The sequence below is a fragment of the Polyodon spathula genome, chromosome 2, assembly GCF_017654505.1.
Source record: "Polyodon spathula isolate WHYD16114869_AA chromosome 2, ASM1765450v1, whole genome shotgun sequence".
Lineage (NCBI taxonomy): Eukaryota > Metazoa > Chordata > Actinopteri > Acipenseriformes > Polyodontidae > Polyodon > Polyodon spathula.
Window position 1 is genome coordinate 68898011 of NC_054535.1, and position 16073 is coordinate 68914083.

The 16073-nt window shown below is 39.7% G+C and overlaps 1 protein-coding gene across 2 annotated transcripts in view; it reads right to left on the minus strand.

The window, feature by feature from the left end:
* Positions 1 to 16073, minus strand: part of LOC121299611 (leucyl/cystinyl aminopeptidase) — a 33799-nt gene that overhangs the window by 13402 nt on the left and 4324 nt on the right. For both annotated transcript variants that reach the window (XM_041227446.1, XM_041227437.1), the window contains exons 2-8: positions 8327 to 9176; positions 7102 to 7240; positions 6275 to 6406; positions 5505 to 5625; positions 4834 to 4985; positions 3780 to 3893; positions 1434 to 1565 (exon numbers count right to left, since the gene is read on the minus strand). In XM_041227446.1, the coding sequence (XP_041083380.1) occupies positions 1434 to 1565; positions 3780 to 3893; positions 4834 to 4985; positions 5505 to 5625; positions 6275 to 6406; positions 7102 to 7240; positions 8327 to 9176 (1640 nt within the window). The remainder of the gene's footprint in view (positions 1 to 1433; positions 1566 to 3779; positions 3894 to 4833; positions 4986 to 5504; positions 5626 to 6274; positions 6407 to 7101; positions 7241 to 8326; positions 9177 to 16073) is intronic.

Sequence of the window (16073 nt, forward strand, 5' to 3'; positions counted from 1 at the left end):
GAGGGCTTCCTTGCATGGACAGCTCACTTCAGGTCCTGCCACAACATCTCTATGGGGTTTAGGTCCGGACTTTGACTAGGCCATTCTAAAATGCAGAATTTCTTCTTCTGCAGCCATTCTTTTGTAGATCTGCTTGTATGTTTAGGATCACTGTCTTGCTGCATGACCCACTTTCGGTTAGGCTTCAGCTCACGGACAGATGGCCTGACATTCTCCTCTAGAATCTTCTGATACAATGCAGAATTCATGGTTGTGTCAATGACGGCAAGCTGATCAGGTCCTGAGGCTGCAAAGCAGCCCCAAACCATCACATTCCCACCACCATGCTTGATGGTTGGGATGAGGTTCTTCTGTTCAAACACAATGTTTGGTTTTTGTAAAACATAATGTTTCTCATTGAGGCCAAAAAGTTCTACCTTTGACTAGTCTGTCCAGAGAACATTGTTCCAGAAGTCTAGTGGATCATCTATGTGCTCTTTGGCGAACTTCACAATGGCAGCAATGTTCTATTTTAGAGAGCAGTGGTTTCCTCCTGGCTATCCTTCCATGAACACCATTCTTTTTCAGTCTTTTTCTGATAGTTGAGTCATGAACACTCACATTAGCCAAGGCAAGTGTGGCCTGCAGATACTTGGATGTAACTCTGGGGTTCTTTGTGACTTCCTTAATGATTTTCCGGTTTGTTCTTGGAGAGATTTTCGGTAGAGTGACTGTGGTCTTTCTCCATTTGTAGACTATCTGTCCGACAGTGGATTGGAGCCCCCAATCCTTAGAAATGGTTTTGTAACCCTTTCTAGGCTGATGAGCATCAATGACTGCTTTTCTGAGGTAATCAGAGATTCCTTTTGATTGTGGCATGACGTGTTTCCACACACCTGTACGGTGAAGACCAAACTCACAAAGTTTCTGATCTTTATATAGGGTGGGGCTTCCCAAAAATCACTCCTGAAGATCTACCAAATTATTTAAACACCTGATTCTAATTATTCCCTTAACTGAGATTATAAAACCAGGGGTTCACTTACTTTTTCACATATTCTGAATCTTAATTACTCATTGTTTGTCTAATTCATACATCATTTTGTTTCAAAAGACATGGACTTGGTTAATATAAACCCTACTGGATATTTTGATTCAAGAAGGCTATCATGGCAAAACTATGGAATTGCCATAATTACTATTGGGGTTCACAAACTTTCTCAGCACTGTATAACCCTAACCCAAACATTACCTTCTTAAATTTATAACCCTAACCCAAACATTACCCTCTCAAATACATAACCCTACCCCTAATCCAAACATTACCTTCTCAAACATATAACCCTAACATTACCCTCTCAAATACATAACCCTACCCCTAATCCAAACATTACCTTCTCATATATATACCCCTAACCCAAACATGACCTTCTCATATATGACCCTAACATTACCTTCACATAGGACACGGAATCAAACATCTCCTCCACCTGTTCGGCGGTTGCCACCGGAGTCGTTATGGGATGGGAGGAGTTTAATGAGTCCTTACCCATTGCCCTGAAGCGTGCGGCGAGGAAATTGTCCCCCTGTCAGAGAGAAGAGGTGAGAAATGAGTGACGCTTGTAGTAAAATATAGCAACGGTACAGCCAACTATTGAAAAGCATGGTAAATAATACAGTAAATGCATTGCGAAAGCATGGGGAATCAATGGGAAACTCAGAGGGCAGTAACAAGGGAAACGCTTCACACAGGCAAGGAAAAACACATTAAACTGCAAAATTACTGTGAAAATAGAATGTGGTATAGAAGCTGTGCTAGGGAGGAGAAAAGTTAGAGTACATAAATATTGAATGATCGTTCGTGGTATACACTTTTTATTCTCCTTCCAAAGGGGAATAAAAACTGTATACCACAAATGATCATTCAGTATTCTGTTTATACCACAAGTATATATTTAAAATAAAGAGCAATACAAATTTGTGCACATTTTTTATATAGGGTCCATTGAATGTTAAATATCCCGATGGCGACCTGGCCCTTTAACTCTTGTGACTCAGGCACTGTGAGAGACTGTAAGCAATACACCACTGGAATGAGCAAAGGGAGAGCTTTAAAACCAGGTCCTATTGGTGTATTTCTGGTACAGGACCACGTCAGGAGAGAGCCGCCAATGCGAGTGTTTTGCAATGTTGCTGCTGCACTGCAAGACAAACCTACCTCGTGCAGTAAACCAACATTTTTACACAAAATCTTTACAATAAAACAGAAATGGCAACATTGAAGGCACAAGGACCTATTTTCCGATAAATATATATTTGTTTTTCGTGTTTCTGGATCAGATGCACGACACAAGAGCTGTTAGGGTCACACTGGTCGCCACTGTTCTGGCCATTCAAGCCACAGTGAATAGCTCCATCTTGCACCACATGATCAGGGTCCCTGGGACATATAATTGGAATGTGTTTTTTTTTTTGTTTTTTTGGGGGTTTTTTGTGCACATTTTCAATGAATCAGGTTTTTTTTTTTGTTGCTTTTGGTCCTTTTTATATATACAGCCATAATTCCTTTATTTATAATCCAATTTGTTTATATTTTTTTCCATGTCCCCTATATGTAGTTTCATTGTTTGCTACCACATTTGAGATGGCCATGTTAAAATAATTTTTACAAACAGTAAACAATGTATTTTTCTAAAGAGCTTCTATTTTTCTGTGGTTTTTGTTATCTGTATTGCACAGGGTAAGTCTCAGACTATTTAACTTTTTTTTTATTTTTATGGAAGCCTAGTGTGTGCACATTCATTTCATGTATGACATGTACTTGTAACCTTTATTGTTAGAGTTATAGCCACAAATCTAAAAAACAGGCGAAAATAGTGAAATATAGGCGAAACTAGCTTGGACCCTAAAGGGTTAAACCAAATCATTTAAGAATTATTTTACCTGGCAGATCTTTACTTTCACTGTCAGCCTATGCTATTTCAAAAGAGACCATTGCAACCATTAGTATACCAGATCATGAACTCAAGCCCTAAATCTAATTCATTCATTTACGTTTGTTAGTTCCTTTTTTTCTCAATCCCCTCCCCTTTTTCAGTTTGAAATCATTTGGTTGCTCCATTACTGAGGACTTTATTTTGTATATTGAGGATCTTCATGTTTCTCGTGCAATGCTGCTTGCAGGCAAGCTATTTTTACACAAAGTACAGCACGATCTAGAAGTGTTACCTGGGACATGCTGGCCTGCGAGTCTTCACTCTATATTTGCACTGTGGCTTATCCTAGCGTGGTAGAGGCTGATCGAACCAACGTCTTAATTTCTTGAACAAATAATGCTTTTCTTTAAATATATTCATATATCTCAGAACTTCTTTGCGCAACTGATAAACCGACAAACTCCAAGTCCATTACTAGGTGATAATGGACCTTAAATGACTTTAAAAGTGCTGTCGCAGAGTGAACTAAGTAATCGGAGGTTCATCATCTCAGACTGGCTGATTCGCTGCACTTAGTAACCACCTTGCACAGAGAGAGAAGCCTGAACAGTAGTCCTTACCAACAGCCATTTTAATCTTTCTTAATCCATTTCAATTTCTAATTTAAATAAATTCCTCCTGCCAGCCACTGATTCATGTCATAATTAACCTTGGGCCTCACTTAAAACATAAAACACTTTGCTGCCGAGCAGTGCTTTATTCTTCCTTCACTCAATTATGCCATGATACAGAAACATGCCTTTATTCCTGCAATAAATCCTCTCTCTCTCATGTCACATTCGCTTATATACCAGGTATACTTACAACATTTAGATCAGGGAAAATTCTCTCAATGGACATGTACTCCATGAAAGTTGCAAAGCCTTCGTTAAGCCACAGATCATTCCACCACTCCATAGTGACCAGGTTACCGAACCACTAAAAAAACAAGAACACAAAAACACTGAAACACCTCAAAATCAATGTAGCTTCAGTGAGGGGATGAAGAACTCCGGAGGTGGTTCCAGGTCCTTTACAACCAGCCACATGGCTTACATTGAATGCAGGTGTGTATCTCTCTCAATAGCTTACTGTAACTATAAAGCATGGTATTGCTAGAATTTGCATCCAATACCAATAATACCCTCTACATCCCAAATAGTTTCAAGTATTTCACAGTCATGTTAATCTCATACTCTCAGATTATAATAATCAAGCAAGCTTTATCACAGAAAGGACATGGCAAGTCTCTGTATGTCGCTCAATTTGAAACTGCAGTCTTCACAGCAGATTTCTTCACATCTCATTTGTAATAGCATTTTCTGCACTTCTTCAAGATGGGGGTATACTGCAGGGTCAGGATCAATTCCTGTTTCTCAATTACCATTCCATTTCAAATTCCTTTTTAAAATCAATTCCAATTTCCATTCCCTTTTAATCAATTCCAACACACCATTGATCAAAATTGCAATTAGCAGCATTCTGTTAAAATGAGCTTCTCACAGTGGTAACCAAATTACTTAAATTGAAGTCACTGCTATTCAATCAACTGCCTTCAAATGAAAGCAGTTGGACAATCACAACAATTACTGTGTGTTTAAAATATCAATTCCATTTCAAATTTCTTTTAAATAATTGGAAATTGATTTTAAGACCGAAATGAAGCCATGCTGGCATGAACAGACTTTGTTTGTTAAGGGTTGTGGCATACAGCAGGTGAACCTGGCACACCACCAGGCTGACAGTTCCTCCACAGGCTATGAGAACTGCTAAACAAATGCTTGCACTGCCCCATTTAAACTTGGCAATATAAATCAAAGCAGACAGTAAAACAGCAGGACAGGACACTCAGATTAGAGCAAAGGAAGTATAGAAGTACCTGATGGGCCAGTTCATGAGCTATCGCTATGGTAACCAGCTGCTTGTCCAGAAGAGAACTGGTGTTTTCATACAGGATGGTTGTCTCTTGGAAAGTGATTAACCCCCAGTTCTCCATGGCTCCATCCTGGAAGTCAGGAATGGCCACCAAATCTACCAGCAAGATATTGAACAAAAACAAACTCAAAATAGTGATTCAAGACAGAGAATTGTGCAGTATTTACTAGTCTACTGAAAGGATATTGTCTTGCATTGGGGAAGGCATAAACCTTTACTTGGTTAAAGGGATTTCAGCTCAAATTATGACTGACAGAAATATTGTATATGACCAGTTTTTTGTAAATATACTTGCTTCACTAATATATAAAACATGTTTACATTTATGTTTTGAGTCAGTATTTAAAGGAATATTACATTAAACATGATTTGTCTAATTATTTTTTAGACCCAAAGAAACACTGATCACCAAGTATCTATCCCATATGCAGTAGAAAAGCACATGTTGTTTGAAACCCTCCATCGTATGAATAACACAGATGTAATGGAAACACGTTTCTCAAATGCTGGAACTGGTCCATCAGACTTCAACGTTCCACTCTATCAATTCAGTGTAACACTGAATACTTCTTAACAGAAAAATGAACACAAGCATCACAGATGCCAGTCAATTACCTAACTTCTGAAGAGGGTAGGGCATTTGAAAATAGCAATTATAAAAGTCCAGCAGTTTTATTGCTGTCTCCAAGGCATGATTCACTTGGTCCAACTTGTCAGGAACAGCATAGACAGAGACCTAAGAGGCAGTGTGACACAGGTATTTAAACAATAACATAATTGAATCACTAAAAAGCATATTGGTGCACTATATCAACCTGTCTTTTTCAGTAGACTGCAGCCATCTATTAAAAGAACTCAAAATACACAAGTTTCGTTACATGACAAAATTAAGTCTAGGTCCCAGTGAACGCATTTGCTTGTTTCTTGAAATTCGTATTAACGAGAGTTGGCTGTATTACCAAACCAAAATCCTAGGGGTTTATAGATACAGTACTGCCACTGTAGACCCAAATCAAAATCCTAGGGGTTTACAGATACAGTACTGCCACTGTAGACCCAAATCAAAATCCTAGGGGTTTACAGATACAGTACTGCCACTGTAGACCCAAATCAAAATCCCAGGGGTTTACAGATACAGTACTGCCACTGTAGATCCAAATCAAAATCCTAGGGGTTTACAGATACAATACTGCCACTGTAGACCCAATTCAAAATCCTAGGGGTTTACAGATACAGTACTGCCACTGTAGATCCAAATCAAAATCAAAATGAAGGTAAAAAAACAATTGCTGTCATGAAGAGCTTCCATGCAATCCTTTGCACAGCACCTATTAGCTAACTAAACTGGCTCTGGCACCAGTTACCAAGGGTTACCAGTTACCTACCAGAGTGCCATTGGCTTCCATGCTGATATTTTTGAAGTCAGCCACAATGAAAGCCACAAGGTAGGTGCTCATAGTGACGCTCTTGTCAAACACATCTTGATAAAATCCACCAGAAACAAGAGTAGTTTTGTTCTGCAATGGAAACATGCAAGATTAGCATTTCAATACTAAAAGTACAGTACAGAACTTCATACCATGTCAAACTTTTTTTAATATAAAAATCGGCTTTTGCTACAAACACAATGGAAACGGAATGCGTTTATTGCATCTATTAAGCAGAAGCACTTAAATAAGGAGAAGACCAATGCATTCTGTTTTTGTGCTTGGATTTATGATGCAGAGGCTGGTGGGTTCAGTTCTAATGTGCAGAAAGATAGCACACATGAATGAAGTCACAATGGAGTAATGTGTATGATCTAAACACAGGGGTACTAAACAATAGGCAGCTCATACAGGGCAGTTTTTCTAGTTGAAAAATAATTGTTTCCTATGCTGGCAAGATGTCGTTTCACACTGACATGCATGCAGTTCACTGCCTGGGTCCACTACTCAACTACAGATCTAAATACAGCAGGCCTTGCTTGTGTTTCCAGCAGGGGTGTTTATGCCCCCCTTGACGTAACAAAAGTAAATACAAACCCAATGATAAATTAGGTTTTTAGATATCATTTAAAACAGACCACAAAAGCCTGGAACCACAATACTGCAATCAAGTTTAAATATAAAACCACAGCAAACTACTTCAGTCAGTTCAGTGTTATAAATAAGAAACACATTTTGAATAGTTCAAAGTCAGCACTTCAGATAATTAACAGATTAAGGAGTACCTTTGGCATGTTTGAGAGACTGATATATTCCTTATCTCGGTTTATCTTAATGAGAAATGTAGCCTTAAATGCTGGTTCATCAAAGCAAGGGAAAGCCATCCGAGCAGCTAAAGGTTCGAATTGCGTCGCAGCGAGCCACCTGCCGAGAACAATGAACGAAACAATAATCATACAGCATTATCAAAAGAAAAATCAACATGCATCTGTTCCAATGTGGAGTAGTTTAGCTAACGGAATAAACCGAGTGGTTAACAGGCAGAGCTGGACTGAGACAGGTGACGAGGAACAATGTTGATCTTAAACTTAACCACCCATCTGCCCATCCGGCAATTTCCACGTGGAGCGCATGCGAGTCCAAATTTGTCACTTCCGTAAGAACATTATTCCATGAGACGTTATGTTGCAATATATATTATAATGCTACAATTGTAACTGTTGTAATTTTGTTATTTAGATTCTACTGAAATACTGTATTTCCGTTTATCATCAGAATAAAAAAGTGCGTATTTAAAAAAAAAAATACAGCAAAAATTGTTTTGAAAACTGTCCAAATTGATTATAAGGGCTAAGAATGAAAAATCTGCTTCAAAAATGATAACATGGAAATTGCCAAAATAAATTGCTAGCTGGGTGGTTAAAAAGAAAGGGATCACCTACAGTAAGCATCTCATTTATACTTCAAAAGCTTAAAAGGATATGATAAACATGGGCAGTTCAATATTGATACCCAAATGTTTGAAAATAACAATTATAATGAAATGGATTTGGGGGGGGACGGTCGACACTCTGGCCTAAATCCACAACTAACAAATCGCCAGCCGCGAACCAGAAACAAACACAGACTTGGGGTTGCAAGCAAGTAGCCTTAAGTTGTTTCTTTTTCATTTTTAGAATCATAATTGGTGTTTTTTCCTTTCAGAAAACATTTTTATAGTTTGGGCTAAACAGCTTTGAGAATCTAGTCAGTAGCTGGTACTTAAATCCAGGATTTTGGTCTTGCCATTTCTGCTGTTCTAAAAGCTAACCTTTCCCCAACAACTTGGAACCTCAGACTGCATTGTATACCCTGCTGGGGCTCTTCGACAGAGGGAGAAAGGCTGTGATAAACACTTTAACCAACTTTAAATGTACACCCTCAAGTGGGTTCTGACAGGGACTGTTATACTGAGGTGCAAGAGTACACTAAAAGACCCAATTTTTTATTTATTTATTTATTTATTTTTACCTTTGTTCCCCATCTTTGTTACGGTATGAGCTTTTATAAAAGCCATAGTAGCTGTCTGAAAGGTTGGCAGAGTACTCAAGTTTCAAATGGTAGCTTTTCCCTTTCTGAAGAGTTTCGGGACACTGGGCTGCAATCTGCTGCCAGGGGTGGTACTCCATATACTGGGCCGGCTTGGGCTGGTTTTCCCCAACAGGCACGATGGATATCTTAGAGATGACAAGGCCAGAACTGTGGAGCACAACATTCTTGGTGTCTTCATTGACTTTCACAGTGATGGTAACAGAGCCTGTGAACTTCATAGTGGTAAAGTTGGGCTGGAGTGTTAGGTCATAATGGATTGGGCTGACAGCTCTAGGTAATCTCATGCTGGTCCAAGGGAAGAGCTGACCATTGGAGGCTATGGGGTAGATGAGTGTCATTGACTGGTTGGCTTTGTGGCAGCCTTCCTTGGTGAAGGTACACTTGGGCAGGAAATAAATGACCACGGAGACCGAGGCGATGACCACCAAGACACAGGCCCCAACCAACAAACTCCTAGCAGAGGGGAATGAGCAGGCCCTGCCCGCTGCCTGCCCGCCGTAGGGAGACGAGTTGGAGCGCAGGCTAGCGTTCCGGTTCATGAAGGACATTCCCAGCAGACGGGCTGAAGACTCATAGTCCTCCTCCTCCTCATCCAGCTCATTCTCCCCCAGCCCTCGTACCAGCAGCCGGGAGCTCCGGGGCTCGTACACCACATCGTCGGGTTCCAGGGGGTACATGGGAGGCTCCTTGGCCAGGTCAACCACATCAGGCTCCTCCTCGAACATGCTGTTTTCAATCATGTTCCTGGGCAGAGAGGCACATTCTGAAACTTGAAACAAAACACACACAAAAAAAAAATATTAAACCTGAACGCAAACGATATCATAGGCAAATGGATAATGTTGTTTCTATTGTTACTAGATGTAATGTTGTTCTATTGCACACTTGCTGTATTGATGATAACTTTGGACACCCCGTGACTTGCTCACCCTCCCCCCCCGGGATAAACCACAATTGGATTACTTTAGTGCTGCATCAACCCCTTTTTTCTGGGAGTAATCCTAAAATAACCACAGGCACAGTGGTGTAGTTGAACCGGAACTCGCATGATAGGCAAGCTAAGTTACATGACTCTAATCTCCCGCACAACTGTCTGATTCAGTCAGCAGTCCTCTTGATGCAAAGAAAAGAGCATTAGGAACGTCTTCTGCTACCATCTGCTTCTTTCAGGTGGCTAACAATGCTGACGAAGACGACAGCAGCAGCAGCAGCAGCGCATCCACTATGATTGTGAACACAAACACAAAGCTCTTCCCAGAATGGCATACAGTGAACCGGCTACTTATTACACAATGAGCTACATGCATTACCTATTACATGTGTTACTAGAAGTTCGGTACACAAATAAAAAAAGTGAATTTGTATAATAACACTATGTAACACAATTTTTGTTCCTGGGTAGTAAGTGTTATTTCCTAATTGCTTATGCCTCAAAAGTATAGAAAATGGCTATTATTCCCCACTTTGCTTTTGTGACCAGGACAGTGATATTTTGAAATGTACCTATTTCCAATGAGAAAACGGTCTTTTCGTTCACATAAAGTCAGAAAAAAACAACATATGAATCCAAATTAACATGTATTTATACTAAAGTAATACAAAAATGACTACAAAAGATTTAGAAGTGAGTAGTTTTTCGGGATTTATGATTATACTGTAAATCACTTTCACGAATCAGCCCCCAAATGTAGTCTCCCATCATGTTCTCGTTATACTGTCCTTGGTAGCGGCGTTCAAAGTCCAGTATATCCTGGTGGAAGTGCTCGCCTTGCTCCTCCGAGTACGCTCCCATGTTCTCCTTGAATTTATCAAGATGAGCATCAAGGATAAGGACTTTGAGGGACATCCTACAGCCCATTGTGCCGTAGTTCTTCACCAGAGTCTCAACCAGCTCCACATAGTTTTCGGCCTTGTGATTGTCCAGGAAGCCCCGAACCACTGAGACAAAGCTGTTCTAAGCCGCTTTCTCCTTACTAGTGAGCTTCTTGGGGAATTCACTGCACTCCAGGATCTTCTTTATCTGTGGTCCGACTAAAACACCGGCTTTAACCTTTGCCTCAGACAGCTTAGGGAAGAAGTCTTGAAGGTACTTGAAGGCTGCCGACTCCTTATCTAGAGCTCTGACAAATTGTTTCATAAGGCCCAATTTGATGTGCAGTGGTGGCATCAGCACCTTCCGGGGGTCCACCAGTGGCTCCCACTTGACGTTGTTCCTCCCCACAGAGAACTCGGTCCGCTGTGGCCAGTCCCGCCTGTGGTAGTACGCCTTGGTGTCCCTGCTGTCCCAAAGGCAAAGATAGCAGGGAAACTTGGTAAAACCGCCTTGGAGACCCATCAGGAATGCCACCATTTCAGCCTCTTGATGCCATCTCAGAAAAATGCAGATGTGTCCACTTAGGCAGCTGGAACTAAACTGAACTGGTGGGCTTAAGGCCTCTATATTTATACTACTATTTATATTACTGGAAAGTTCTAGAAGTTACTTCAAGTTTACTCAGCACTGAATCTATCTGGAATGTTCTGGAAAATAGGTAAATTTCAAAATATCACTGTCCTGGTCACAAAAGCAAAGTTTGTGGGGAATAATAGCCATTTTCTATACCTTTGAGGCATAAGCAATTAGGAAATAACACTTACTACCCAGGAACCAAAAAAAAAATATATATATGTTACACGGTGTAATTCTTGTTTAAGAAAAATCTTTCTTTAGTGGTGTTTTCGGAACCTTCATATTTAGCACTAAACCACTGGTGTAAGTCCCTTTAAGGCCAGAAAGCAAAATGCCATCAAAACCCACTGTGTGGCGCTGGAGCAGAAAACATGCATGCTTAAAGCACGTGAGCTGAGCAATGTGCTGGCAGCACAGCAGTCCCAGAGGAGAGCAGCACTACTAAATGAAGGTTCTGCCTGCCTCGTAACTGACACTGTACCAGCCCGATCTGCTTCGCAGGCTGCAATTCTGAACATCCTTTGCAACAATACTGTAGTAGTAAAGCATTAGGTACTGGTGCCACTATGATAACCAACGCTATTGCTACAAAATGTATTACTGTAGATATATCTTCGAAGCCGATCTCTAATGGGTTGTAAGTGGCACAATATAAGCACGTCACACTCTGTACTTAATTGTTCATGAGGAAGCTTGGCCAGGTGTTCTGTTCATTGCTATAATTTCATTGTTCTAATATAATAATAGGATGATGGGGGGTTTGGGACAAGAGAAGTGAGGGTAGCGTAGTTTTATTGGCTCATTCGTGATGGAATGAGCCAGTAAGCTCTTTTTTTGGTCATGCTCGCTTTCCGTACGTGTCCGCTGTTCTGTGTGATGCCACCCTCTAGCTACATGTTGCGGCTTCACTGCAGTGCTTGCTTTGTGGAGGTTTATTAAAGTTTATTGTCTAGGTTGCTTTAGCTGTAATTGCATTTACTTCATTGGAAGTCATTTAGTAGACAAAGGGTTTTTTCTTTATGAATCAAGTTCTGCTGGACAACCCTAAACGCCACAATGAAGCAACAGGACTGGGTATTACGATTCAACCTGCTTTTCTTTCTCAATGAATCGTGCAGCAGTGGGACTTTGTTGAAGTTTAAATTCAAACACAACTCTTCAATCATCGGGCGAGTTCCAACTGGTTTATATTTTTATCCATAGTTACTGGCTGACGTAAAGCTCAGTTTTGGGTTTTTCTTTTGTTCTGCTTGGAATGTTTACTGTAGATACTATTGTTTTTTTTCATTACATTCGTGACATTACTTTTTGCTTGTTTTCTTCTCGGGGGTTTTTCAACGTTTGGATATGTGGAACATTTGCTTTTGTTTTGTACTAATGGATCTCCTTGGTGCGGCCAACTTCCATCTGAATTAATTTAAATGTATTGCTTATGTATATTTTTGTTGCTTGCGATTATTGTTTTGGTTTATATATTAGTTACTGTTTGACAGTGTCATTGTGTGAATTGTGAATTTGCTATAATTGAATTGTTATTAGTCAGCACTTACAAGCAAATATATAGAAATTGATAACCCTATTATTCGTGTGTCTGTTTGTCATTCTATTTAACTACACATATGTACTGCTGTTGTGTGCATATGGAAACAAAAACTTTGCAGATTAGAAATCAGTACAACTTTGGTGTTTTACGCTGTCAGACAGTTTTTCTGTTTAAAATATTTCTGTATTAGTAAACACTGGACAGGAATGCGGGTGCTTATCTGGAAGCCTACTAAACTGGCTAATGCTAAAAGCTGCTCTGTTACAGTATTACATCTCAATACCACAGAAGTATTTTTACAAGCCAAAATAACACTTGAACAGCGAATCAGGCAAATAAGCTGTACGCATGTGCAGGTCATGGCAAATGTATTAAACCCAGAGACACAAGTCTTTATGTGCTCCATTGAGAGGGTCCGCTTGTGCAGCACTGAAGCCAGCAGCTCCAGTCAAAGAGGTATTGAATGGCAAATCTAGGTCATCTTGCAAAACAACATACTGACTTCCTGTTTTTCGCTCAGAGGCTGAAGCCTTTCTGCTACCTGGAACATGAAGATTCGCTGCTATAGTAAAACCATCAGCTCAAATAAAACACAACACATTAGGAGCAAACCGATTCCTGGCATACAATGTTTGCCAATAGGTTGCTAGGTGACAACTGTTTTATGAAGCTCATCTACAGGTAGTACTTCGAACAGCTTATTAACTGCTAAGAAACGTACCACCTTGAGCAGGTTTAAAAAGTCTTTAGAGCTTTTACTATTGACTTTGACAAATAGTGTACTGTCTGTGTGTGTGTGTGTGTGTGTGTATACTGATTGCAGTCTAAATGAACTGTGTTTTATTGTAATGAACTGAAACCTGCCTTCTTGCAGCCTGTTGCCACCAGGATACAGAATGCCTGTAAATTCTTTGCTTGTCTCAATGGCTGTTAAGATCAGCACAATATTTTAGAAATTCAAGCTGTCTTGGTTTTACTGATTTTAAATGCCACCCCAGTGATAATGCTGGGTGTGCATCTTGCAGTTCTCAAGCTATAAATAAACTAAAAACAACCACTGAGTTTAGGTGAAGCCAATGTTACGCTGAACTCGTGCTTTTTAAAAAAGGAACAGTAGCTTCACTTCATTCTACAAGAGTGTATTCATGCCATTTGGAATGAATCTTAAAACACAAGGTAGTACAGCAAAAGCCCTGTAAAGCTTTGAACACACAGGTTTGAATTCAATGCAGCTTTTAAACTGTATGTCCTAAAACTATTATATGCACCTTATTATTCACTAGAACTAAAACAAAACACAGCTTATACAGTATATGAGATTGCTAATAAGCAGGCAGAAATATAATGGGTAACTCATCAATACCTACAATTATGTAAGGAAAAGGTTGTGTGACAATGTGAAATGCAAGTCTGTTCAGCAGGGATATACCCCTCCAGTAGAAGATGATGCAAATAAACCAGAACAGCATACAATTATAATTACACTCACAACAGCAGAAATGTTTGCTAAAATTGCAATTGCAATGCTATTGTGTTCAAAGGCTTCATTACTGTATGCTGCGGTCTTTATCTGCATGATGTGTAAACAGAGGACAGCAGCTGCTGTACTGCTTATCAGACAGACTGGCTCCAGGCTATTTGTTATGAAACTGCCTCAGATAAAACAGTGTAGTCTTAAACAATACATCCCTCTCTTTCTTCCAGGCAGCTAGTGCATATAAGTTAACTACTGTAACCTTCTACAGCCCATCCCTCCACCCACACACACAGAGATAGTGTTTAATAAGGTCAGAATCTGTAAGTTCTATACAAGAGCCCACTGAATACCCCCTTCATTCAAATCAATGTACAAAAAAAATCACTTGTCCCTACTTATATTAACCAGCAGGCCACAAACATTAGCAGCAGCAACAGTGCTTGTTATCCACGGCTAAGGGTACCTTTCTTTGCCAATTACTCTACCACCCCCCCCCCCCCCCCCCCCCCCCCCCCCCACAGTACATGTGTGCTGGTGAAGCACTATACCCCCAGTCACCAGGGATCTGCATCTTCAGCAAGGGATAGGGGCACTGCTGGCACATTGGCCTAGTCTGAATACAAAATCATCAGGCGCCTCAAAAAGTATGGCAAATATTTTATCTTTCATTGCAGGCTTCGCAACATTGCACTTCGAAGCTTAAAAAGTTCAGCAACCCACAAGGACGGTATCATTACTGTATCTAAAACATTTACGAAAGACAAGAGTTGCTGGATAGCTATTGGCTTTGTGAAGCTGAACACAGTTTGGTTTCGGTTACAGTAAAATGCCAGTGACTTCCTGTCTTTGTGCTTAATTTAATGTTGCTTAACAGCAGAGGTCATTATGCAGTTTCTCTATTTCGAGGGAGTCTTGAAGAGCACGGAGCTATTTGCATCAAGAATAGACAGATGTCTTGTTCACTAATACAGAGCTCCGAATAAGGTTTTGGGGGTAACTTGCCCTCTAAATTTAACACTGTTACTTTGAACTACTGTACAACCACGCGTGTGTGCTACAAGATTCCTTATTGGCTGAGAGCATTTGAGGTATCACACTGACTCTGCAAATATTAATTCCATTACTTATATTTTAACATCCCATTCTTAAACTCAGTGAACATGTTAAAATTTCAATATAAAGCCATACAGATAAATAAAATACACAAATGCATTACTAAGTTATAAAACAGTTAAATGTAAATGTATTACAGCTAAGATACAGAGGATTTAAAACACAATTGTGGTGAAATGTACAAAAATGTCTACATACAAAAACCCCAGAAGAATGTGCCCGTGACCATAGGGATTTCGTTGTGGAAGAAAGCAAATTAAAGAAGGTACAATTTAAGTGTGCAAGTACTGTAGAGTTACTACTATACATATTTTGACAGAGAAGAAAAAAAAACGCTCAAGCATTTTGGAAAGTAACCAAAAACACTAATTTCATACAGTATATCAAAAACAAAAGCCCCGAAAAAAATTATTTACATAAAATTCAAAAATAGTTAATAAGAAGCACCAAAAAATAAAATTAATAAAACCTGAAAAACAGAAGCCCTAATTATAGGCACCTTTTTTAGCGGTCGCCTCTGACCATGTATGGTTCCAGCTGAATTTGTAGCTGGACTGCAGTGTTTACACTTCAACCTGTGTAGCTTTGAATTTTTCTTACTCTTACTGTGACAACAGGGCTAACCAGAGATTGGATAATGTTTGTTGGATTGGTTTTTCTTGTGTAAAGTTTCCTAGTAACTGAAGACATTGTATTCTAGGAGATGTAGTTGTTAGTGGAGGTTTTAGGGGAGGCACACAAGCTGTGCAGCAAAATTGCTAGGCGTATTTTTACACATTACATTTAAATTTAGTGCGTATTTCTGATTTTTTTTAATGCGTACAAAAATGGCAGGTACGCAGCTTATTCGAGCCGCTGCTAATACAGTGTGTGGACTTGACTTCTAATGAATAAGAACTTAAACATGAAGCGATTCAAACATTCTTTTCATTGTTTAAATGAACAGGTAGTGTAGCTGGCAGCATCAGAGGCATTCAGACATTCTGCTGCATGTGAAAAACCTGTCGAGCCACTTCAAGGGTTTCAAATGAAATAAATAACACTCACGCTCTTTTACGGATACATTTTTAACTAAGACTGACGT